Source organism: Ambystoma mexicanum, chromosome 1q (assembly GCF_040938575.1).
Source record: "Ambystoma mexicanum isolate Mex_15411 chromosome 1q, UKY_AmexF1_1, whole genome shotgun sequence".
In the NCBI taxonomy this organism is placed as follows: Eukaryota; Metazoa; Chordata; class Amphibia; order Caudata; family Ambystomatidae; genus Ambystoma; species Ambystoma mexicanum.
The window spans coordinates 240,249,188-240,275,846 of record NC_090922.1 but is presented as its reverse complement, the minus strand read 5'-3'; the positions used below and the strand labels follow the sequence as shown (position 1 = coordinate 240,275,846).

Genomic DNA, 26,659 nt, shown 5'->3' with positions numbered 1-26,659 from the left:
GACTTGAGCTCCAGATCTGATGCTCAGTTTGGCCAGGCTGTTCTGAAAACCCTTTTTCAGTAGGGGGTTTCCATCCACCCGTAGTTCCTGTGGAGTGCTTGGGAATCTCCCATAGGTATGGAGGAAAGGGGACGGGGCGTAGTAGTATAACCAGGTTACTCACCGGAGTGACCACCTTACTCCTAGTCCATAGTCCCCTTTCCTTCATACGCCCGCCCGCCGTCCCCTCTAATAAGGTTTCTCTATTATGCTTAAAGGTGTCTGACCTGGCGATAGAAAAGGACTGATGGGCGATGCGCTGGGCAGAGCTAAGAAGGGCAGGGTTACGGCCGCGTGCGGTACCCCACGTAAAAAGAGAGGAAGGAAACATTTTTGAAAAATGTGGTGCTTTTTAGGAAGTGCTCCGGTCCCATCCCACAGGATGGAGGAATGTCCCATAAGTATGGAGGAAAGGGGACTATGGACTAGGAGTAAGGTGGTCACTACGGTGAGTAACCTGGTTAATCGTAGTTGCCCCGGATTGGGCCAGGAAGACGTGGTACCCAGACCTTCTGGACATGTCCATCTGCCCTCCAATAGGTCTTCCGCAAAGAGAGGATCTTCTCTCGCAAGAGGAAGATCGGGTTCTCCATCCAGAGGTCAAAACACTCAACCTTCACGCATGGTTTCTGAAAGGTTGAGATACAAGGATTGGGATCTTCCGGATGACGTAATGGAGATTTTGCTTTCGGCCAGAAGGCCAGCAACAAAATCTTTGTACCGGTGTTGTTGGAACAAGTTAAGTAACTGGTACAAAGATGAGGATGTGGACCCTTTTCAATGTGGCACCCCAATGGTGCTATCTTTCCTATTGCATCTAACTAATCTGGGGCTCCAGATTGGGACAATTAAAGGATATCTAGCTGCGCTGTCCATTTTCAAGCGCTCCTCGGAAGAAGTTTCCTACTTCAAAATTCCATTAATTTTTCAATTCCTGAAGGGGCTTACTAATGTGAACCCTCCAGTCCCCTTTCATGTCCCAATTTAGGATTTAAATCTAGTACTTAGGTTTCTAACTTGTGTACCTTTTGAGCCTCTGCACTCCTGTCCCTTGAGGATTCTAACATTAAAAACTGTCCTTCAAAGGGCTTGTGTCCTCCGACGTATTCCTTATCTTTGATAATTCGTCTCCAGCTTGCTGGCCGTGGAATTTTTTTCTCTGTAGAGGGCGCTGCGCGTCGACGTCCGCCGAGTCGATGTCCCTCGACAGCCACCGTATCGGCGCCGACGGCACCATGCCCATAAATAGCCACGCGCGGCGTCCGTTGCTCAGTTCCGTTTTTCCGCGCTTCGTGAGGCCTCGGAATATCACTGCTCAGTTCTGTCAGATAAACCTCTTCTATTTACTCAATAAAACCAACTCGTTCTCGATGGCTTCTTCATCCGAACCGACGACTTTGCGGTCCAGCTTCAAAAAATGTCGAGACTGCAGAAAGAAAATGTCGATAACTGATCCTCACAGGATCTGCTTGTGGTGCTTGGGAGTCGAGCACCATTGTTCGGAGTGTGAGGACTGCATGTCCATGACGGCGAAAGCCTTGAAGGAGCGCAAGGGGAAGCTCGAGAGAGGCAAGTCAGTCAAAACCTCCTCGAAAGTTTCTTCGGCCGAGGCATTCGTCTCCTCGCCGTCGAAAGCATTCCCATTCTAGGTCTCGAAGTAGCTCCCACCACTCGTCGAGATCTAGATGTTAGGCAGAAACCTGTGCAGTTCCCTTAGGGACCACTGCAAAAGATTTAGGACTACAGGTGGTTGGCAGTAAACCCAATTGGTAGCAGTCTGTACTACCCAGATTTACCTGGTAGCTGTAGCTGAGCAGTCGGACTTCTCTCAAGATGAGTTAGGCAGTATATAGAGTATACACAATAGGTACAGAGACACAGTAGCACAAGCAAACACTGACCAGAGCTTTGGTGTAAAAGTATATAATTATTTATTTAAAGACACACTTGTAAATACACTAGCACAAAAAGAGGTAAGTAAATTCAACATAGTCACTATTATATATATATATACATCCCTAATTACTTATTAGACAAGTCTTAGTGAGAAACACCACTTATTTTCAGACAGAGGTGAGCGCTTAACATAAGATGTCACTCTAATAAGTTATAGAAAAGGGGGGGGAAAACGCACGTTATGGAAGCACACGATTTCAATACCTTTCAAAGAAACACAGTGAGGCAGGTTAGGAAAAGGCTACTGGAGAGCAAGAAAGTTCAAATGCCAGGCCCACTCTTAGAGAGAGCAAGCGAAATGTGTCCAGGATCACACAGTGGGGTTATGCCCAAAGAGTCTTTGTAGATAGTTCATAAAAGATTGAGATCAAGTCAGGAAAAGTTAGTTAGCAGGCCCCAGGCTAACCCAGGTTAGAAAGTCGAGGATTTACTGTCACCCCGAAAGATCTGTCGCAAGGGAAGCCAGGCGGGACACAGTACCTGAAAATGGGAAGAATGCTCCAGTGGGGGCAGTTGTTCCTGGCAGCGGGTGCAAGTCGGTGTTTCGTACAGAGGAAGAGGAGGTCTCGACATGGAGGAAAACTGAAGGTCAATGCACTGCCAGGGAAGAAACCAGCCGTGGAGTTTCCCGGTTACAAGGTACTACCCTTTTCTTCGCGGTAGTGGTAAACCGTGGTATTCCGGTTGCCGGGGTGCTTGGCATGGGCAAGGCGGCCACGAGATGGTCCAGGAAGGTGAGAAGACGGGCAAACTGGTTATCTCCACCAGTCAAAGGAAGAAGACTCTCCGGGCTGGAGAGCTCCTATGTCGTCGGGGAAAAAAGGTGAGACGGTTCAGCAGGGCTCCACCGGTGGTGTCGTCGTTGCAGGTCGGCTCGGCTTCTCCCTCCTCGGATTCTTTAGGTCCTGTGGCGACGTCTGAGGTTCCAGTCCCCAAAGCCCTGCTTTTATGCAGAAAACCCCCATTCATTCAGCCTAGCTGTCACTCAAACATGCTAAGTGGTGAGCCGGGCGGCTCACCACTTGGGCCAATCACACAAGAGTGCGACTGAGTTGCAGAGGAAACTCAGTCCAGGGTGCCTAAACCCCCTCCCACACCCCCTGTGGTACTCAGAGTGGCACCACATTTGGAGGGTTCTGTGGAGAAGCCTGCCAAAAAGTGGAACAAAGGGCTAGACTTGGGTTGGAGTCACAGAAGCGAACACAAACGCCATTTTGGAACCAAGTTTCGGCAAAAAATAACCGGTGAATTTATATTAATTTAATAAACCAGCGGTATGTTCGAGGCTATTTTAAAAAGTGGTAGCCTCAAACAATGGGAAAATCCCATAGGAATATATTCGCGGTCGAATATAAAAAGTAGTATCCACTGCCACCAGCCAAAACTCGGTCGGGGGGGGACTGGACAGTGCCCCCTCAAACAGACCCCGGGGCAATCGAATTGCCCAGACCAGTACGTCCACAATATGATGGTTTGTACTGGTTCTGTTCACAATTTGAGACTTTTAAAGCCAATGGTGACTTTACATGCCCTGGGAGACAGTAGTCACTCCCAGGGTATGGAGTCTGTTTGGGGGTCGCTACGACACCCCTGGGTTACTGCACAGAGGGTGCTGTGTAAGCCACATATCAAAAACACATGAAGCCCTATGGGGCAAAGGACCCCATAGCCCATAGGACACATACAAAGTTAAAGGAACACCTCAAATCATGTCTAAGAGTGGGAGAAAAAATAAACCCCAAAAATCCAGCAAAGCTGCTGGGGGACTCACTAGGTTTGGGAAATTAGCCTTTACGGAGAATTCTCCTTAACACTAGACACTCAAAGAAGAGACGTCAAAGATCCCCTTCCTCGTCATCTGTTTCCCCAGAAAGGGTCTCCTGCCCCACAAAACACAGCTCTCAGGCTGAGTGGGAGGAATTCAGGAAGACAATGCTAAGCGTCTTCGAGAAAGCTGCCCCGAAGACAGCGGAGGGTGTTACTCTGGGTGGAAAAACCCAAAAAATCGAAACGCCGTTAGTCGTTGCACCCGGCGAAAGAGTCCACCCGAGAGCGCCACTGGCCATCGGGTAAGAAGGCACCATCTTCGCCGCCGTCGTCGAAGATCCCTTCGACGCATGGATCGGCGCCATCAACGCCATTGTCGAAGGGTTCTTCGATGCATCGGTCGATCGAATCGACGCCGATAAAAGAGAAAACCACGGATACTTCACAGCCAACGGTTATACCAAGAGCCTCTGGCACGACGCCGCGAACGTCGTCGACATCCTCGAGTAGGATCCCGATCCTCTCGAGTTCTTCGAGGCCTCTTCCAGTTTTCTCGGCGCCTTCGAAGCCTTTCACATCGGCGTCGACATCGACGTTTTTTCGCCCAATAATGACGAGTTTGGCTCCTTCTGCCTTAGAAATGGGTTTTACACCATTTCCGAGGTCAGAGTACCCCAGATTATCTTCAATCTATGAAGAAGGGGAGGATTCTGACCAGGAAAGACCCTTCGGCTGCAGAGGACCACACCACCTGTTTCAGAGGATTTTACTTCTGAGGAAAGAAGGTTGAAAGACCTACAGGAATCATTACATGAGGCAAGTGGGCTGGACACTTCCCCAGAAGTGGAATTTGTCAAACCAGTCCCAGGGGAACATGCCGAAACCCCCTATAGAACCCTGATGGCAAGGATTATTGAATTCATGGGTTGGTCTGCGCCTTCACCTGTTTTTTAACAGGATGACCTTACAGACATACTAGACAAAGGTCCACAGGAGGATCCTGTGGTCCCCTTCCATGCAGCCTTACAAAGGAAGATTTCATAAAATTGGGAAACTCCTGAGGTTATCGCTGCAGTCAATAAAAGATTGTCAGCCAAGTATAGGGTAGCTGCGGCTGACCCTGAATATTTATCAAAACACCCGACTCCAGAGAGCCTGGTGGTTCAAGCGGCAACTTCATAAAGCAGCAGATCCGCTTACCCTACTGTCCCACAGGATAGAGATGACGAAAGGTAAGATTCTATGGCAAAAAGTCTTTTCTGCCTGTAGTATGGCGTTGAAGTCCATCAACGCCACTTGTACGCTCGCCAGGTTCAGTCACACACTGTGGGAGTGTGCTTCATCAGCGGCTGACTGCATACCGGAAGTAGAGGAAAGGGAAGCCTTACTTGCCATCATTAAAGATGGCAAAGATGCCATGTGCGAATCTCTTCAAACTGGCATCGATTCTGCTGACAGTATCCGCAGGGCCATGGCGGCAAGTACTACAATCCGCAGGCATGCGTGGTTGCGAGAGTCTGGCTTTGCTCCAGATGTACAGGCCAGACTTTTGAATATGCCCTTTGATGGCTCTTCTTTATTTGGTAAAAAGGCTGATGACAGTCTGGAAAAGTTGCAAACATCTAAAGCAGCAGCAAAATCTTTAGGAGCTGCAATCCGCCAAACTCCTTTTCGCCCCTCAGGAACCTCTGGGAGAGGAAAGTCCTTTCGCTATTGTTCCGCATTCGGGAAAGGCAGAGGACAGCCGGCTCAAAGAGGCCAAAGGAGATCCACCCGAGGTGGACGAGTCAAAAGTACTAAAGCCGCCGCAGCAGCAGCAGGTGCCTCTTTACCCTCGGCATCTGCATCAGCTGCCCCCAAACCACTCTGAGGTCTTTTCACACAACACCTGTAGGGGGCAGGTTAACTCACCATCTGATGGAATGGCAGGCTATTACGTCAGATGCTTGGGCATTGGAGACAGTTGCCCAGGGTTACTGCCTACCCTTTCTACACATCCCTCAGTCATCCACTGGGGCACAGCTCTCTTAAAGTTCCAGATCCGCTCCTCTTGCAGGAAATTGTAGACCTGCTAGAGAAAGGTGCCATAGAACCGGTACCTGTACCGGAGAGGAACAAGGACTAGTATTCCCCTTATTTTCTCATACCGAAGAAGGACGGAGGACTGAGACCCATCTTGGACTTACGAGAATTGAACAAGTTCTTCAGGAAGTACAATTTCAAGATGGAAACTCTCTCTCAGATCCTTCAGGCCCTCCAGATCCAGGACTGGCTGGTATTTCTGGACCACCTGGATGCTTATTTCCATGTGCCAATCCATCTCAAACACAGGAGATACCTGAGGTCCGCAATTCGCGTCTCTCATTATCAATTTCGAGTTCTGCTATTTGGGCTGACCTCCGCCCCGAGGGTCTTCACCAAGCTAATGTCGGTAGTGGCTGCAAGTCTGAGGGAAGGGATCCACGTCTACCCCTACCTGGACGATTGGCTGATCAGGGCTGTATCTTCGGAACAAGCTCAGATCCAGCTAGATTAGGTCTGCCACTTCCTTCACAAACTGGGCTTCTCCCTCAATTTAAAGAAGTCACAGATGACACCATCACAGAGACGCCAGTTCATAGGAGGGGTCCTGGACACTTCCCTGGGAAAAGCCTCGCCACCAGAGGTGAGGGCTCAAGATATTCTGCAGATGGTCAACAAGTTTCAAAATGCCCACCATCTCCTAACCTTCGACTTTTTGAGGTTGCTAGGCCTCATGGCATCCTGCATCTTCCTTTTGCCAGAGGCTCGCCTGAGAATGAGATCTCTCCAGGGGGCACTAAGGACCCAGTGTCACAATACTCGGGAAGAATGACATATCTCCTCCGGATTCCAGACAAGGTAGCCCACGACCTTCAATGGTGGGCCTATCCAGAGAACATCTTGAAAGGAGAACTGTTTTGGCAACCATGGCCGGAGATAACTGTAGTCGGACGCCTCACTCACAGGGTGGGGAGCCCATGCCAACGACTTGACCATCAGCGGTCGTTGGTCTCCATCGGAGTCCAGACTACACATCAACCTATTGGAGCTGAGAGCGATCAGACTAGCGCTGAAAGCTTTCCTGCCATCAGTACAGGGGAGAAATGTCCTGATAATGACGGACAACACGGTGGCCATGCACTACCTCGAGGCGTAGGGTCACTGCCACTGTGCAGAGAGGTAATGCCGCTCTGGTTTTGGGCAATTCAGGAAGGAATCTCTCTATCGGCAGTCCACCTAGCCGGAGAGAAGAACTTGACAGTGGACGCTCTGAGCAGGCAGAGCAATCTCCCATGAGTGGGAGCTAGCTCAGGAAGTCCTTCAAGAGATCTTCGCCCTTTGGGGAACCCCTCAGGTGGATCTGTTCGCCACCAGCACCAACAGGAAGTGCGATCTGTTCTGTTCAAGGGAATTTTCCCCGAGAGTAGCTCTAGGGGACGCGTTCGTAGTGGACTGGGAGTTCCCACTCCTTTACGCATTTCCACCAGTCCCTGTTATTCCTCAAATGATCAGGAGGTTGAGAAGATTCCGGAAAACCATGATCCTAATCGCCCCGGACTGGGCCAGGAGAACGTGGTACCCAGACCTTCTAGATATGTCCATCTGTCCTCCAATCCATCTTCCACTCAAAGAGAATCTTCTATCACAGAAGGGAGGTCAGGTTCTCCATCCAGACATCAGAACCCTCAACCTTCACGCTTGGCTTCTGAAAGGGTGAGGTACAAGGATTGGGACCTGCCTGATGATGTCATGGAGGTGTTGCTTTCGGCCAGAAGGCCAGCAACAAAGTCTTTATACCGCTGCTGTTGGAACAAATTTTGCAGCTGGTGTAGAGAAGATAATATCGACCCTTTTTTATGTGGTACACCAACGGTGTTATCGTTTCTACTCTACTTGGCAAACTCAGGCCTTCAAGTTGGCACTGTAAAAGGCTTTCGCGCAGCGCTATCAATCTTCAAGCGCACTGCGGAGGAACCATCGTATTTCAAACTACCCCTAGTAATCCAATTTCTCAAGGGATTAACTAATGTTTATCCTCCAAGACCATTCCAAGTTCCCTTATGGGACTTAAATTTAGTCTTAAATTTCCTAATGGGTTCTCCCTTCGAACCACGCCACTCTTGTTCACTGAGATTTCTCACTCTTAACTGTCCTATTGGTAGCACTAACATTTGCTAGGAGAGTGAGCGAATTACAAGCTTTCTTGTAAACCCCCCACCCCATACAATTTTCCATAAGGACAAAGTTGTCCTACAGGTGAAGCCTAATTTCCTCCCAAAGGTGGTTTCTGAATTTCACATCACTCAGCAAATTACCTTACCTTCGTTCTACCATCCTCCCCATCCGGGGAAAGAGGAAGAAAGGCTACATAGGCTGGACCCAAGGCAAGCTCTAAGCTTTTACATCAGCAGACTGGCTAGGATTAGGCAAGCAGACTAACTGTTTGTAGGATACTCAGGTCACAAGTTGGGACTACCCATAACAAAACAGACCATTTCCAGGTGGATTATTTTGGCCATTCTGGAATGTTACAAACTGGCAGGGAAAGAGCCACCCCAAAATCTTACGGCTCATTTAACCAGGGGTATCACAGCCTCTTCGGCCCTCCAAAGAGGGGTACCGGTCCCAGACACATGTGCCGCTGCCACATGGTCGTCCGCACATACATTCACACGACTTTACAACCTGGATTCCTCCACTAGTCAAGAGACCAGATTTGGCAAAGCCGTATTACATTCTGTTCATTCCTAAAAGGCATACATGACATTATTACTCCCACCTCCAATTACATGCCACTGCTATGGGAGTCTATCAAAGATAAGGAATACGTCGGAGGACACAATCCCTTTGAAGAACAATTTACTTCTTACCTTGTAACGTTCTTTCGATGGGATGTTCCTCCAACGTATCCCTTATCGCCCCTCCCATTCATCCCCGCAGTAATACTTCCCTTGTGGTTGCAGCTTACGCTCCTTCCAGGTCAATAACCAATTCAGGCAAAACTTATCTTATGCTACAAAACGGAACTGAGCAACGGACGCCACGCATGGCTATTTATGGGCATGGTGACGGCGCCGATACGGTGGCTGTCGAGGGACATCGACTCGGCGGACGTCGACGCGCAGCGCCCTCTACAGAGAAAAAATTTCCGAGGCCAGCAAGCTGGAGGCGAATTATCAAAGATAAGGAATACGTCGGAGGAACATCCCATCGAAAGAACGTTACAAGGTAAGAAGTAACTTGTTCTTGTGGCCTTAACATCAGCCCGCAGCGTTGGAGAACTACAGGCTCTCTCATGTAAACCTCCTAGACTACTTTTTACAAGGACAAACTGGTTCTTAAGGTTAAACCCTCTTTCTTACCAAAAGTAGTTTGACTTCCACTTGTCACATAAAAATCATATTACCAACATTTTACCCTCCTCCTCATTTGGACAAAGAGGAGGAGAGACTGCATAGATTGGACCCAAAAAGGGCTCTCTGTTTTTACATTTCAAGAATGTCAAAATTGCTTCAAGATGACCAACTTATTGTAGGTTACACAGGCCATAAATTGGCATTAGCGGTGACAAAACAGATTATATCCCGCTGGATCATTCTGGCAATAGTTGAGTGCTACAGATTGGTGGGAAAAGGACCAACCGGATGGGCTTCGAGCCCATTCCACTAGGGGGGATGGCTACTTCTGCGGCTCTGAAGAGTGGAGTCCCTGCAGCAGATATTTGTTCAGCTGCAACATGGGCATCCATGCATACCTTCATCAAGCATTATTGCTTAGATGCCTCTTCTTCCAATGAAAGTTTATTTGCCAAGGCTGTACTTCGTTCCGTCCATGACAAAAATAATTGGTACTCCCACCTCCAAAATTGCCACTGCTATGGGAGTCTATCATAAGATGAGGAATACGTGGGAGGACACTATCCAGTCGAAGAACAAGTTACTTACCAACTGTAACGTTCTTTCGACTAGATGGTCCTCCCACGTATTACTCATCGACCCTCCCATCCTACCCCGCAGTACAGTTTACGTAAATTACACATCTCTCACGAAGGGTCTCTCAGTCATGGGGCACGCATGGGTGTTCCTCAAATATTTCCTCTAAAACACAGAACTGAAGCCAACTGGCGTGGCACAAGCTACTTATACTGATGGTGACGTTGACACGGTAGGGAGCCCGTCAAGGGACATCGACGCCACAAACTCATGCACAGCGCCCTCTGCCGAGAATTTTTTTTCCAAAGCAGCAAAGCTGGCAGGATACGAATATCCTAAAATGATGAATACGTGGGAGGAACATCCAGTCGAAAGAAAGTTACAGCTGGTAATTAACTTGTTCTTCTCAAAGTTGTCTTGGTGGAAGGTTCCAATAATTCCTTTGTGGAAGGGGTTAAAAGATTACACCCTCTTCAATTGCAAATCCAACTCTTGGTTGGGACTGACTATTGTACTTGCCAAACTTATGGGTCACCATCTCGCATCTCACTTGCCAGTTTCTCGTGGCTGTTACGAGTCAGTGAACTACAAGCCCTCTCAGGTCAAGACACATTCCTAGTTCTTCACTAGGACAATGTGGTCCTGTGAACACATCCATGATTCTCACCTACATTTATCCATGTTCCATGTTAACTAATCCATAGAACTGCCAGCCTTCTTTCAAAATCCTAATTCGCCTGAAAAAATCCATCATACACTAGATGTCAGTTTTGTTCTGTTAGATACTGTGAGAGAAGGTGACCCTGAATCTAAATCTTCTATTTCAAAGTGGATTGTAAAATGCATTCAGTTGTTTTTTATTGAAGAAAACGTCACCTTTCACGCCTAGAGCACATTCAACTTGAGGCACTTCTTGCAAATGTACCCCTAGATGCCATTTACGTAGCGGCTAGTTGAAGCTCACTTCACACATACATTTAACACTACTGCTTAAATACACACTCAAAGCTAGATTCACAGATGGGACAAGCAGAGTTAAGACATCTTTTTGCTGCTTTACCTTAAGCAACCCACCACCTTTTCCAGGTACTGCCTGCATGCAAAGCATGGGATTATAAGAAGATCCACAAGCATCAGAAGGCATACATTACTTACCGTAATCGTATTTCTGATGCTTGTATCTGTTTAGTTTCACATGTGCCCACCCTTCCTCCCCTCTTGAGTTGAAGGTACATGAACATTTTACACCTATCGTTTTCATCCCTGTACTATGTTCTCACGCATACTTTTCTTGCTCCCTTATGTCGGAAATAAAACAATCTGAGCAACCTTGACACAGGAAGAACCCATGGGTACAGTATACTCCACACTAGGGATAGTTTTACAAACCAGCATGGTTGACCTCCCTTTTCGAACTTCGAAAACAAGTCATGTAATACTCTGCATAGGCCAACTTCTAGTGGTAGGCACAAAGTATGTGAATCTAAGCAGATGCAAGCATCAGAAATATGGTTACATACATGTATACACACACACATTCACCCTTGCGAAAAGCATATGATTAAAACCCAGCTCAATACAGGTAAGTAGTCAGATGCAGTCAACCCTTTATAGCAACACTAGGATTCCCTAGAACTTAGGATGTCCAGCCCTAAGATGGATTGGGGACTACTGCCGTAAAGTCATCGGTTCCAAAGTTATACCTTTCAGTTAAGTGTGCTATGTGATTCGACGGTGCTAGTGGCTACAACTGAGTTCCATGAAGTTAAAGAAAGTTCGGGTATGTAGCGATTTCAAACCCACTACACTATGATGGGCCCTCGAGTGATCCTTGACCAGATCACCACCGGTCTCAGTCGGCAAAGAGAGCGAGATGGGGGACAGGACTCTACAGCCATGCAACCCTGTCGAGGATGGGAAGAAGGAATCTGGTGTATGTACCCCCCCTTATTTTGATTGCTCCAGAGACCACTGCTGAGGTTCCGGATTTGATTGGGGTCATGTTCTTCTGTGCTTGGGGACATGTTCTTCTGTGCTCAGTCCGATCAAGGGATTGCGGATGCAGCTGATGCAGGGTTTAGTATCTGTCATTTGCGGTGCTTTGTTCCAGCCACCTTCCAGCTAAATACCCTTGTGACAAAATGAAGCCGTCTGTGGATCAGGTGACCTCATCACCGCCAATGATTGACCGAGACTGATTGCAACAGGAGTCACCATGACTAGGCGGCGACAGGCAATCTTAAATTGATGAACAAAGGGTCAGGTTCCTGCATGGCTTCCATTGATGTTAGAAGGCTGAAACCGCAGGAGCAGGTGTCTTGTTCAAGCTTATGATCCTCCAAGTTCCAAGGATGCACTTGAATGGCGGCTGCAGTGTAGCAGCCCAGGACAGATCTGTTTTGTCCATTGGTTGGTCCAGGGATACTTCCGAAGGCGCAGATGACTTGTTCCCTCTAGTCCAGGAACCGAAAGCACTGATGAGGGTATTCTTGATCAGGCAGAGGAGCAGGACTTCACTGGAGTAGGACTTCACTGGAGTTGATGCTGGTCAGCTGCAAAGGTCGTCCTCTGGTAGTCAGCAGCTGCACTACTTCTTAGGGGTCTTGGCTAGAGCGATGATCTATATGGAAATGTTGCAGAAGTCATCCTTTTATCCCAGGTTTGAACTGGCAGCTCACCCGGGTCCACCAATGGTGAGGATCTTCCCTATTCAAACTGGCAGTGGTTTTCCAATCATGGATAGCCATGGGCCGCACAATCTGCCCAGCAGCAGACATTCAGGCACCAGGATGTGGACTAGAACCAGACATTGTCAGCCTCCACCACTGGGCACACACAGACTACCTCTTAGGCTGCAATACCAGCAGCTTTCCCCATAAAGAGCATTCTATGTAAGGGAATTCCGACCCTGAGAGGGGCAGGGAGAAGGCCAAAGGATGGGCACACATCTTGTGACACAACCAGCTTAGAGTGCTCTTATTGGCAATTTGCCATGATTGCAAATGTGTATGAGTAAAAAGTTTTAAAACCCAGTAGGAAAATATGCGCTGCCACCAGCCCATCCTGGACACATTGTATTTGTAAACATAAAAGTAACAAAAGAAAGGGTTACAAAGATGCAAAGAATCCTAACTGCACTTGTTGTGTGCTGTTGTAAATATACTGGCACTCCATAAAGACAGTCTCGCTGCACTGATGGGCTTCTGGACTACTCAGTCTCCCCATAAAAAGACTGTAAAGCAAAAGGCTTTACTTGCATATCAAAATGAAGGTCTATGGGAGGAAAGCAGCAAAACGAAAATCTTTCCATTCACAATCTTTCCAGAGCAAAAATGCAGTAAAAGTGCTTTCTTCATATAGTTATTAGTGACAAGACCTATTATCCTGTGCTGCACCTACATAGGATGATGAATATCAGCATGTGCCACACTCGGATGGAATCTTAGACACTAGTCTGTGTTACATATAGATAGAAATGGGAATGTTAGCATGTCCCACACCTGAAAACGTGAATGTTGGCATCTCCCACACCCATGATGGAAATGTGATTGTTAGAATGTGCCACACCTAGATGCAATCCTAGACACTAGCGTGCTTCACATCTAGATTGGATCGTGAATATCATCATGGGCCACACTTAGATGATATTGTGAATGATGGCATGGGCCACGATTGGTTTTAATTGTGAACATTGGCCATAGACGCATCTAAATGGGATTGTGGATGGTGGCAAGAGCCACACCTGGATTGAGCTGTGGATCTCGGCACGCGCCACGCCTGGTTAGAAATGTGAATGTTAGCATTTACCACACTTAGATGGAATCTTAGACACTAGGCGTTGCATCTAGATGGAGATATGAATGTTAGTGTGTGCCACACTTAGATAGAAACGTGAATGTTAGCTATGCCAATTAACCAATCCACTAACAATTTCACCCCTCTGCATACACCTCTCAAACTCTAACCAAGCACAACCACAAGCCTATAAATACAACAATCCGCACAAACTTCACTTCACGACACTGCAACAAAACAAACCAAACATAGACTCACACAACAGTACACAACGGCTATCGACCGGAAAACATCCCAAGCCCAGCCAACGGAGTTACCGGGTTGAGATTGCCAACAGCACATAACTGCTCTCTTGCATTTTTCCAGCTCATTCCCACTAACCCACCCCCACCCCCTCTTTTTTTTTTCACAGCCACCAGAGCGCCACAGGACCACTCTGGTGGTGATAGTGTGAGGTACAAATATCCTTTTAACATTAACATAAGGTGATGGACAAATGCAGACAAAATCATTACTGAACTGGCTGCATAACAGACATAAAAAGCGGGGGAAGGAGGCGAGTGCCCAGCTCCACAAGGCCCTGCATGTGCTGGCTCAGTGCCCTCACTTGCAGAGGCACAGAAGATCCAGTGTCATACTGCCTCATAGAAAAGCGCATGGCCGATGGCTCAATGAACTAGTGAGATGCACCTGAAACCATGTCTGCCTGGCCACTGCCCTGGGGTCAGCCCTGGTAAACACCACTACCACCGCCCTGGTAAACACCACCACAAATTGAGCACTGATGGCGGTTTCCCCCTTTACCTCGCTCAGAAAATGTCTGCAGTTTACATCATAAACATTTTCTTTGCCAGACATTTACTTTGTCATTGTTAGAATTCTCAGAAATGTGCTAATTCCTTGCTACCTTGGAGAGACCCCCAGCACTTTTGCTGGACTTCAGGACTTTTACATTTTTAACCTGGATAGAGCAAGACCTTGTTCCCCCACACATGTATTTTTCTGTGATTTGAACGGTTTCTTTTGGAGTTTGACCAACTCCACAGGCATTCTTTTACACTGTGGCACACAGCACCTTCAGTGCAGTTGTACAGGGAAGTCTTTGAGATTTTCCCAAAGGTTTAAATACCTTCTCTTGGATAAACTACTGTTTCCAAGAGCAGTGAAGATAAATTGACTACTTAAATTTGTAACTTTCTAGACCCAGCACACACTATCTTACAATAGGGTGCTGGAGGGATTACTCAGTAACCCCTTTTAGTTTTTCATGTAACATTTTTTGTTACCCTTTCTAAAATTAATGGCTGGTGACAGTGGTGTACTTTTAACTACCGTTGTGTATTTTTACCACGGGCTGCGTTCACAGCTGCAGTACAGCACCCCATGGGTGCCCATTTTGTCAAAATGGGCCCGGTCTATTTTTTTTCCCCACCAATTCTTGCTGGAAAGGTCCTTCTTGAGATTTACTCTGCGTGCCAATCCAGGTTTGGTCCCTTTGTTCGTTTTGTCTTTGGCGGGATTCACAAGTGAAGCCTGTCTCTGGTATGTCTGGCAGGGGCAGGAAGTGAGGATTGTCCCGAAATTCCCTGTGCTTAATCCCCTTGGTTACAGGAATGCACCCCCTGCTGTGTCATTGACAGCTAGGTTGGAATGAATGGGAGAAAGCTGCATAAAAGGCAAGGCTTTTTGGCTTGGAAGGCAGAGTCGACCACTGGACAAAGGAATCTGAAGAAGAACTTGGAAGAGAGGCCTGCTGCAACTCCTGGACCGTTGGTTTGCCCGGTGAAGACCTGCTGCTGTGCTGAAGCTCTAAATTCGCCTCGACTAGAGAAGCCCTACAATGACAACCTCTTCCTTTTTGAGTTGGTGGAACAAATCAACTCCAAAGTGAACTCTTCTGGACATCCTCTCGAAGCTGGCTGTACTTCCACTGCTGCTGGAACCAAAGTGCCAGGGAGAGCAACACCAGATTGAGTGCATTTCTTTTAAGTCAGACCTGAGCTCCGGGAAGAGCCTCAGGACCCCCAGGAAGCGAGACTGACCAAGCCTGAGCCAGCGCAACCGAGTGCTGGACCACAGATGCAAGGAAAGTCTGAAGTGGCAGCCGAGAACTGCATTGGTGCGATTTGCTTGAGACTCGAGGAGCTGATACCACAAATTGCCACTGATTTGAAGTTCGACTATTGCTGCTGCTGACTGTCCCATTGCAGGGGTCCCCAGAAGTTCTCCCTCTTGTTCCCACGACTGAGGCTGAGGACAACACCCAGGAACAACAGGATCTGCAGAGCTGCACAGGAACAGAAGCCAGCTGGAACCATTTATTCTAACCAAAGATTCTGTAAAACTAAGGACTTAACCTCTTGTTGTGTAGCCTTACTTGTTCTCAGTTGCTTTTGTAGAGTTGCTTACAGCTTTACCCCTCATAAGCCTAACAGATTGTGGCCCTACATTGATTCTACTTTTTCTACAAAGACTTCTAAAACATTGTGCAAGACTTTTACTTACCTGCAAGAAGTGCTTCAGCTCACCTAGACTTTTGCTAACGTAGAATTGGCTGGCCTGGCTCCCTGAAAGACTCTTCTTACTTCTGACATTGTGCTTTACCTTTCCTCCAGGAAAGGGTTAATTTACTTTGCATTGGGGGGTTCAAAGGTACTTACCGGCTTCAGAATATTTGTGACCTTTTCTTATTCTATAACCCTTTTCTTTGACACCCATCTCAGTGTTGCTCTAAATGTACCAGTGATGTATGTCCACAGTGTCCTAGTTATTTAAGTCACCTGAGGGTTTAGGAAGTGTCTGTGTGCCATCCCAAATGGGTACTTGCTGGTTTAGAGAAACTAAGTGTGTATTTGAGTGTGTATTTGTGTTACTTAAATATTGCCCCTTTGTAAGAAGGCTTACGCAAACTGACTGTTAAATAAATGAATAATTGTTCAATCAAGAAACATTTAGTGTGTTTATTTGGGTACTTGTCACTGTGAATCTGTGTGTAAAAACCCTACTGCTTACATTGACCCCTCTTGCCTGGCTGCTCAACCACACTACCAACCTACCTGTGTAGTACAGACTTATACCAAAGGTTGGGTTCCTATTGCCAGGAGATCAAGGTGGTTGTAGTGCACCCAAAGGGTACTGCACACAATCTTGCTCAACACTCCTTCATTTCTGATGCTTGTTAATCTGCTTAGAATCACATGCTGTGCATATGGTCTGACATCCAGTGGTAACCGCAGAGTATTACATCTTGATTTCGGGGACCGAAAGGGGACATTGGCATACGCGTGTCTGTAACACTATACCTATCGTTACGTGTAGTGTACCCAAAATCCCTCACGCAGTGAGGTCCCCCAGATAGTTTTTTTCTGCCCAGATAGCTGGTCGCCCTATAGTGGAGCTCTTACAGAAGAGACATTGTTTATCTTAAACCGACTTGTCGGCTATTCCCCGTTAAGTCACTTCAACAGCAGGAACAACTTCGACGAACACTGAGGGGGGGGGATTTGTCTATGGCGATGGATTTCGGCTCCCAAGATCCGGCGGCTGAAGCATCCACGTGGTCGGGCCCTCTGGCCGACCCTTACAGTAGGGAGAGTGGGGTCGGGGGGGGGGGGGCATATTTCCGTTATGTCTTTCCTCTTTCCCCCTTTTACCTTCTAGGTCGGGTCATCTTTCCCTTTTGCTATGGAAAGGGCTCCTTTTAGGTTCTGTCCCAAGTGTAGGGTCAGATAGCTGTGGAAGAACGAACACAGGACGTGCAACTCCTGTCTCCCCTTAGATCACGACGAGATGCGGTGTGTGGCTTGTAAACTCCTTCGGCCTAAAACCCTTAAGTAGCGCCGTGTAAAGCGGTGGGCCACGTACGGTATGTCGCGGGCGGAGCCCTCCTCCCCCACCGCCACACCCACCGAAAGTGATGGGGGCACCTCCGATGACCAAACATCCGTTGCGGCTGTGATAGACCTCGAGGCGAAAACGTCTAGGTCTGCCACGCCCGTCCCCGACCCTTCAAGGCCTGACACTAGTCTCGCTTCAGGGACAACACCAGGTGACGGGGGCGTACAAAGAACGCATTACACTAAGCACACAACCCCTCCACCTATTGTGACGGGTACGTTGAAAAAGGTGCAAGCGCCAGCAGGGCTGTCAAATATCGGCTGATTCCTCTGACCATTCAGATCAACAGCCTTTCTTGCATCCGCAGCAGCGTTTTGCGACTTGGCATTCCAAAGCCAACAAGCGCTCTACCCCCAAATCAAGTTTACATGTCGAAGCGCAGAATTTCGATGCAAATGGTTCCGAAAGGCCCGGTAGGCCCAAAAATTACGACTAGGCCTCGAAGCAAAAAACCAATCACTAGGCCCTCGCACGGTAGGCGGTAAATCTACCGATAGGCCTTCGGACCCACTAACTCCGATTCGGCGGTAATCGAACACAGTATCGCAAGAATTACTTCGGCGGTTGGACTTATACAGGTTCCGTCATAAAACATGGGACAGGCCGCGGACAAATCTATAGATACGCCATGGTGCCCCGATTCTGATGAGACCTATGAGGACAGTGAAGAGCCTCTTTCAACACCCTGAGTGACAACTTTCGGCGTCAAAGAGCGGAAGATGATGATTTTCCACCCGTAGGCCCTTCTGGCTCCTCGAAGTGGACAAGGGAGAAATTTGAAGGGTGTAAGGATCGGCTTGAAGAAATTATCAATTTTTCTGAACAGCCTTCCCCGAAAATATTGTGGAGAACCTAATCTTAAATCTGCTTCACATTTCCAAGATGATCAGCCCTCTGTCCCCGTCCATCAAGAAGACATCGTTCAGATGGATACTTTATCAGGACATTTACAGCGAAGATGAAGAACCTTCCTTCCTGCAGGGCTACAATGAGGACCAGGCGGATGCCACGGACAATTGGGAAGAAACCCAGCAAGTGGGGACAGACCCATGGATGCTCCCCCAACAAGATCAGGACACTGATGTTCTGTGTCTGGATTCTCCTCCGTCCACCCGGCTCGCCTGTAGACAACCAAATGGTCTTCAATGCCATGTTAAGGAAGGCAGCTGATCACTTTCAAATCACTACTCAAAAGGCGGTACCTGAGCAGAACTTTGTAAAAGACATTCTCCTGGAGAAACCTCCCTTTAAGCCAGTCCATCCTTAATTCTGTTAAAAGAAGATTGGCCCCCTCCCTGGTGTCGCCAGCTCAGACCCGGGCTGTGAACCCAAGAGTAGAAATATTTTTTCGGCGAGCTCCTTCAGACCCTCAGTACATTAAAGGGCATGCCGCCCCTGATTCCCTGGTAGTGACTACCACCCGGAAACGGGCAGGAGTACCCCTTGCTACGGGGGAGGCACCTCCGGATAGAGAATCCAAGAGGTCGTATGCCTTGGGTAAGCGGGTTACCTCGGCTGCTGCATATACCACACACATAGCGAATAACACTATGCTGCTGGCGAGTTATGCTGACGCTCAGTGGAACCTAGTACAGAAAGGTCTCTAAGAGGTCCCAGAACCCGTTCGGTCCAAGCTTCTTACCATTGTGGCCAAAGGTAGGCAAGTAAACCAGAATGTAATAAAAAACACGCTGGACACGGCTGAAACAGCAGGCAGGTCTCTGGCCCAGGGCACTTTACTTAAGCGCCACGCTTGGCTTCGTAACTCAAGTTTTAAGCCTGAGATACAGGCCGCTCTCATGAACAAACCCATTGAAGAAACTAACCTCTTGGGGAACGCGGTCGATGAGGCCCTAGAAACAGCCAAAAAAGAGCATGAGACTCTTAAATCTCTACAACAAATTACTCAACCTTCCCTCCAAAGGGGAGGCCGTTCCCGTCGGTCCTTTCAGGGGCAGTCCTGTGCAAGTCAGAACTATAGCACGGGTAACTTTAATGCTGGACAAACATCAGGAAGCCCCGCATACTACCCACCGAAGGGTCAGCGACACAGCAAAGCTAGAGGTAGAGGCCCCAAACCTAGAGGAGCCGCAGCTTTAGGGCGACGCATTTCACCTCCAGTGGACCGGCATGAAGACCTACGCCTTTCCACCCACGCACCTGATTCACAGGGTAATTTGCAAAATCAAGGAGTCTCACCAACTCCGCATTATTCTAATAGCTCCATGGTGGCCGGCCAGGCCCTGGTTTTTGGAGCTGCTCAATCTCTAGGAAGTGTCCCCGAATCACCTCCCGACAGGCCCAGCCAGGGAAACTAGCCCTCACAGCGTGGTACCTGAGCAGGTAACGCTGCAGCACTTCAGCCTCTCACAGGTCAATCTGGAAATCATACCGGGCGCCAGGAGCAAGGCTACTAGGGCCCAGTACAAAAGCAAATGTACCAGATTCTTCCACTGGGCAGACTCCAACGGAATCGACCCCCTGATGTGCACCTTGGACGACGTGCTCTTTCTCAGCGCACCTCGCCCACTCAGGCATGCAGGTGGACACCTGCTGTACATACCTCGCAGTCATTGGGGCTTACAGGAACTCGGAGGAAGGCATCTTCTCCAACCCTATCGTCAAACACTTGACGGGACTCGCAAGGTTCTACCCGCCCATCAAGAGACTGCACTCTGTGCTGGACCTTAACATAGTCTTGGGCGCTCTGGTGCACAAACCGTTCCAGCCTATGGCGTCTGTGGACATCAGGCTGGTCACCATCAAGACGGCCTTACTAGTCTGCCTCACCTTGGCTCGTAGAGTCGGCAAAATCCAGGCACTGGTCGCCTCGGAACCCTATACTTACTACCTTTCATAAGGACAAAGTAGTCCTGCGGACACACCCGGCATTTCTGCCCAAGCTCCTGTCTGCTTCCCACTTGAGCGAGGAAATAATACTTCCTACATTTTTTCCCTAGCCCAAGGACGAAGCACAAAGAGTGCTGCACTGCCTGGATGTCGGGCATGCACCGAAATTCTACTTGGACAGGTCCAAGGGCTTCCGCAAATCAGACGCTCTGTTTGTCACTTTCGGAGGCTAGTCAATAGTCCCCTTCTTGCCATACGTCCCACCAACCTCCCCCCTCCACACTAACAATACTGGTGTCATTAGGCAATGTTAAACCTATTGTCAATGCGGACTGAGGTGTGGCGCCGGAGGGCGGAGTCAGGGCAGCGCATGCTCCCTGGGCCGCACCCCCACGTGCCTCTAAATTTAAAGGGGAAGGTTTTTTTCTGGTGAAGAAGGTTCCGTCTCCCGTGCCTTGGAAGGGACGCCCATACAATATGGAGAAAAGGGGGCTATGGACTAAGAGTACGTTAGTCACTACGGTGAATAACTGATCATTTTTCCAGCTATACAAGTAAGGTTTGTATGACTTTTTGGAGGGCTAGTTAGACACAAAGTCAGAGGTTAGAAGAGTCTGCAGGGAGCCAGGACAGCCAATATCAGTTGCGCAAAGTCTAGGAGAGCTGAGGCACTTCTTGAAGGTAGGTAAAAGTCTTGCACAATGTTAAGAGTTTGTTGTAAAAGAAATCACTGTTGGGCCACAAGCTGGGAGGCATGTGAAAAGGCAAAGATGCAAGAAACTCAAAGGGCAAAGGGCAGCCAATGGAAGTCTCAACTGAGAGCAAGCAAGCTACACAGACAAGAGATACGTACCCCTTAGTTCACAGTACTTTAGGTCTGAAGAAATGGTTCCAGCTGGCTTCTGTTCCTGTTGTAGGACCTGCAGATTGTTGTTCCTGGGCCTCAGTCGTGGGGACAAGAGGGAGGACGTCTGGGGACTCCTCGTGCACTAAGATTTGAAGGTCAGCGGCAGCAGTGGGCACAATTCAGTTCAGCTTCTCGCGAATAGCACCACCACGGTTCTTGGACACCTTGTGGACTTTCCTTGCTTCTATGGTCCAGCACTCCGAGGTGGCTCAGGCTTGGTCAGCCCTGCTTCGAGGGAGTCCAGAAGATCTTTCTGGAGCTCGGGTCCGGCTTAAAAACGATGCACTTGATTCTAGTGTTCCTGTCCCCTGGCACTTGCTTTCTGCGGCAGCAATGGAAGTACAGAGAGGGGTTTAAGTCGAGTTTGTCTTGTGGTCAATTGGTCCCACCAACCCTAGGGGAGAAGTCTGTTCCGGGCGTCTATAGTTGATGTCGAAATAGGAGCTTAAGCACTGCAGCAGGGCTTCACCGACAAACCAACTGTCCAGGAGTTGCAGCAAGCTTCTCTTGCAGTTACTTTCTTCGGTTCCGTTGATCGACTCTGCCTTCCTTGCAAAAGATCTCGCTTTTTATGCAAGTCGTTCCCATTCATTCGCAGTCTAGCTATCACTCACACAGCCAGCCAATCACCTTTTGGGTGCATTCTTGCAACCAAGGAGACTAAGCACTCCCTTGCTTCCTGCCCTGGCAGACACGCTGGAAGCAGAGGTGGGCTTCACCAGTGAATTCCCCCCCCCCCCAAAACAAAACAAAACAAAGGGACAAAACCTGGTTTGGCGCGCAGAGTAAATCTCAAGACCTTTACAACCGGAAATGGCAAAAAAAGACTGGGGCCATTTTGACAAAATGGGCACCCATGGATGCTATACTGCAGCTACGAATGCAGCCCACGGTAAAAACACTCAATGGTAGGAAAAAGTAAACCACTGCCACCAGCCATTAATTGTAGAAAGAGTAACATAAAAATATTACATGAGAAGATAGACAAAGGGGATACGAAGTAACCCCGCCAGGATCCTATTGTAAGATAGTGTGCTGGGTCTATAAAGAGAAAAATGTAAGTTAAAGTCAATTTCACTTTACTACTCTTGGAAACAGTAGTTATCCAAGAGAAGGTATTTAAACCTCAGCAGAAATACAAAGGATTTGTAGGTTTCACTGCACTGAGGGGGTTGTGTCTCCCAGTGTAAAAAGATGCCTATGGATTTTGGCAGACTCCAAAACCAAAAAGAAACCGTTTTCAAATCAAAGTGCATGAGAGAGTGGGGAAAAGGTCTTGCTCTCTCAAGATTCAAAATTAAAAGTCCTAAAGTCCAGCGAAGGAGCTAGGGGTCTCTAAGGTAGAAGAGATTTAGCATATTTCTGAGAATTCTCCATAACAAAGGGCAACCAGATAATTGGGCTGTAAGGGGCACACCCCAGGATGCCGTCTCGCTGGCTGCAGGCCCATAAGCCTCAGCCACTGGTGATGGTACACACCATGGAAGCATGTGTGTTGCAGCACACTGGCAGTTTCTCCAGAACGCCTCACAGCATGGCTTTCGCCTAAGATATGGGATGCAGCTTCCTCCATACACTTGCGTAAATAAATTCATGTGCTAAGACAATAAAGCGCTAGTGACAGCATTCCACTACCCCATGTTCTACCCTCCATCCCCTTGTCTTCACCATATACCTAGTTGACACTCGTACTTGTCCGCATAACCTACTGGTAGTGGATGAGTCGTTTCATTTTCACAGCTCGTGATGATCACTACACATCTGCAAATTCTTGGCACAATCCTCTCTAGTCTTTTATCTTTCCTTCGGTCTCTGGGACATATTCTGGAATTGAATGGTCTGTATATCATGCAGGTTCTCTGCATTCATTAGGGGACTATGGTCCTCTCATATGGGCTAGAATGTGCTTGCAGCTACTGCAGCCAGTGCAGAAGAGAATACATTTGGTACAACACAGCAGCTTCAGTTACGGGGAGGGTTGGGAGTAAGGTTATACTTATTGTATTTTGGCTGTTTATTAAGCATGAATCTAGCTATTCGATGCAGTGAGTGAAATATAGCCTATCTATTACTGATATGCAATTTGGGAGACTAAGCAATTAACATTTAGTGTTAACTATTAGTGGTAGAACATGTACAGAGGTGATGAGGGGTGGGTGGAATGGAGCGGGTTGGGCAGATGAGGGTAGTGGTCTGGAAGGATGCTAACCTGGGTAGGTTTCTGGGTGGCAGTATCTTGTGGAACAATATTTTAAACTTGAAAATAGTTAATCAGCCTTAAAATCGATACTTAAAAGCACTACCACAGGTAGTAAAATCGAGCCTTGCCTAGAATATTGAATAGCCTGAACAGACGAAGGTTCTACACTCCATTGGTGGATGACAACCTAGTTTGGAAGAGACCGATGGTGTGCTGTCTGCATGTAGAGAACTGGTGCCTATACCTAGCTAGTAGCTGACAACTTAAATGTTTTATAGATGGCTTGGAAATGAGATGTTTTGGAGCAACCGTGTTTTGTCCAAGCTATTGACTATGCCGCATGTCCCTTGCGTTCATTTTTGGCATCATGCCTGGAAGTCATTGCTTATTACATTTTCTCTTGTTTTGAAGGAGTTCAGTGTGTCGAATGAGTAGCAGAGAAAAGATTTCTGTGCAGGACCAGTCTAAAGAGAGGAAGACTCTTGGAACTATCTCTGTTGGTGACGAGGAGAGTAGCTCTGAAGAGGACTCTGAGAAAAACAGCGGTAAGTCCAATAGTTACAAGATTCATAAGAAGATTCAGGCCATGTTGAAAATGCCTGCTGCAGGGAACTGCTTGCCAATGAATCCTTTTTGCGTTTGACTATAATACCCTCTGCTGGAACTACAGAAAGAATTCTAAGTTTTGTCCTCCTCCTAAAAGACACCAAGATAAGGATTGTGGGAAATGGGAATGATGGTGCCACAGACATTTTAGTTTCTATATTATTGATCCTAATCTACAGAAAATGGGAGGGCTGTGCCTCTGGATGTTTGTAATGTTACTGTGATTCATAGCGTGCACTGCCTTGTGCAAGATCTACAGGTGCCCGGGTGGATCTGAAAGAGAAGGCAATGGTTTAGTATTAAAGATCATTTCTATTTTGAGGCTTCTAAAACAACATCTTGGAGCTCCTTAACTGTTTTGCTTATTCCCTCTATTTTTGGGTCACCAAACTTTATTCTACTGCAGTCACCGCTGCCATTTCAAACCCCTTTTCACTAATTTTGAGTGTGTGTTCCTGGGTCACCCAGTAGTCTCGGGGGTGCTTCTTAAACATCCCATTTGAGTCATAGGGTAAAACTATCCTACATTAATGTTGGGGAGTAGGCAGTTGAAATTTAGGTTTGACTGCATCAGGGGTGCAAGCCATTTTACTGTATTGGTAACCTAATGTAACTTTTTGTTAGTCGGAGAGGGGTTATGCCCCCCAATTGGCTGAATGCAGCAGCTTAGCACATCTCTAATTAGGGATCTATGGATTTTTGCTGCTGTTTGTGCATCCAGAACTATCGAATCCTCCTGTTAACTCCATTGGTGTGTTGACTGGCCTTCAATGTCTGGATGTCCTCAAGGTTGTATGACTGCCCGATCGTCTCTCTAGGGTTCCCTGCCTTGGTGCTGGTAGTCTCTCTTGCCTGGAATGATAGTGGGATACCATAAACCCTACTTTCTCCTGGGACAGTCCTGGGTTAACCCATCTGTTATCTCTGTGCTGGGATAGCCTTCTGCTGGGTTGGTACCGCCTTTTGCCCCTGACTTCTCTTTGCTAATTTCTCTCGTCGTCCTCGCCTCTGCTTTCACTCCTGGCCTGAGGGACTCCATTGTGGCAAGAGGTTTTTTCATTTTGGCCGTTTGGGTCCTTGTTTGCTCAGGCTACATGTCCCTGGGAGCTGGATCCCTATAGAACACACCTAGAAAAGTAATGTACTTACTAGGTGGTTTTGTTGCTCTTGAGCAGTCTTTCTTCGGCTCCACTCTCTCTCCTTCTCTCACTTCTTGGACATCTCAAAAAAGTCTAACAGCTACACATCCTCTGAGGTACTCTACCTTTTCTCACTTTCCCACAGCGGCTCACTGTCTCCATAGCCCTGGTTCTCTCTAGGCTGGACTACTGGAACAGCCTCTTCCTCAATATTTCTGCTTCTGCCCTGCGCCCTCTGCAACTCATCCAGAACAGAACCACAAGACTTATCCTTGGTCTCAAGCCCAGGGACCACATCTATCTGGCGCTGAAATCCCTTCACTGGCTCTCTGTGGCTGGATCAAGTTCAAGACCCTCTGCATTGTCCACAAGGCTTTCAGCGGGCCTGGGACCTTCCCATCTACAACGTTGCCTACCTAAATACTGTCCCTCCAGAGCCCTGCGCTCACCACTTCAGTCTTTCTGACCTATTGCGACTCATTACAGTACATACCTTGTTGTGTTCCCCTAAAATGGTACATCATTTCTCCAGCTTTAGATCTTTCATGGATTCACATGCTTAGAATATTCCCCGTCGTCAGACTGGGACCCCTCGGTACACATAGCCTTTTCCTATAGGAAAACTTCCGACACTTTTGTGTCCTATCTACGTCCTTTTAGGACCCGCCTACGCCTGCGCCGCAGGCCGTCCCAGTATAAGAGGCCCGCCCCCGCGGTTCCCCTTCAGATTTCAACCGTCTCCAAAGTAGTGGGATCTCCTCGTGTTGTCTTACTATTTTGTACTAGGTTGCCTTATTGGATTTCGAGTACAATATGTCCTCTGTATCATGAAAAGCGCTGTTCCGTCCATGCGCGACGTGCGGCTTAAAAAAGGTTTACGAGGGGGACGGACATATGGATTGTATATATTGCCTCCACCCTCACAATTCGGCGGATGCCTGCGACATATGCAAGGGGTTTTCTCAAAAAACCCTCAAAGACCGGAACCGACGCCTGGTGGCATGGCTGAATGAGGGTGCGGGGGCATACCCCCCCTCGGAGGTAGGCTCCACACAGTCGGTGAAAACATCACGCCGTGCGGCCTCGTCGGAACCACCGGCGAAGAAATCTAGACCGTCGGAAAAAGAGTCGTCTGGAACTCACTCCACTACAGTCTCCTCGTCAAAGAAATCATCCTCATCAAAAAAGCATGAGAAGGAAAGGAAATCCTCCTCTGGTGATCATCACAGATCGACCACGAGTCGAGAGTCGAGTAAAAGCGGGCGCAGTGTGGAGAAGGCGGGACCGCCAAAACCACCTGCGAAGCCTACGTCGTCGACGGCGATCCAGTCACCGGCCGCCTTCCCGCCACTGGCGCAAGGGGCATCCACCGTCCCATCGACAATGGCGTCGACGGGGGTCCTACAGGAGGCCTGGAGGCCTGAAGTCTTCGACCCTACCCCCCCCAGAGGCTTTGCTACAAGAACAAGCTATGTTGCTGTCCTCGGAGGACGAGAGCGAGAGAGTGGCTGGCCCAGCAGACCTAGGGCTACGAGCGGCTGACAAGTCG

General features: G+C 48.2%; 1 protein-coding gene across 1 annotated transcript in view; it reads left to right on the top strand.

Moving 5' to 3' along the window:
- Window positions 1-26,659, top strand: part of PPP1R12C (protein phosphatase 1 regulatory subunit 12C) — a 1,339,157-nt gene that overhangs the window by 308,002 nt on the left and 1,004,496 nt on the right. The window contains exon 8 of the mRNA XM_069638043.1: window positions 23,777-23,910. Coding sequence (XP_069494144.1) covers window positions 23,777-23,910 — 134 coding nt within the window. The remainder of the gene's footprint in view (window positions 1-23,776; window positions 23,911-26,659) is intronic.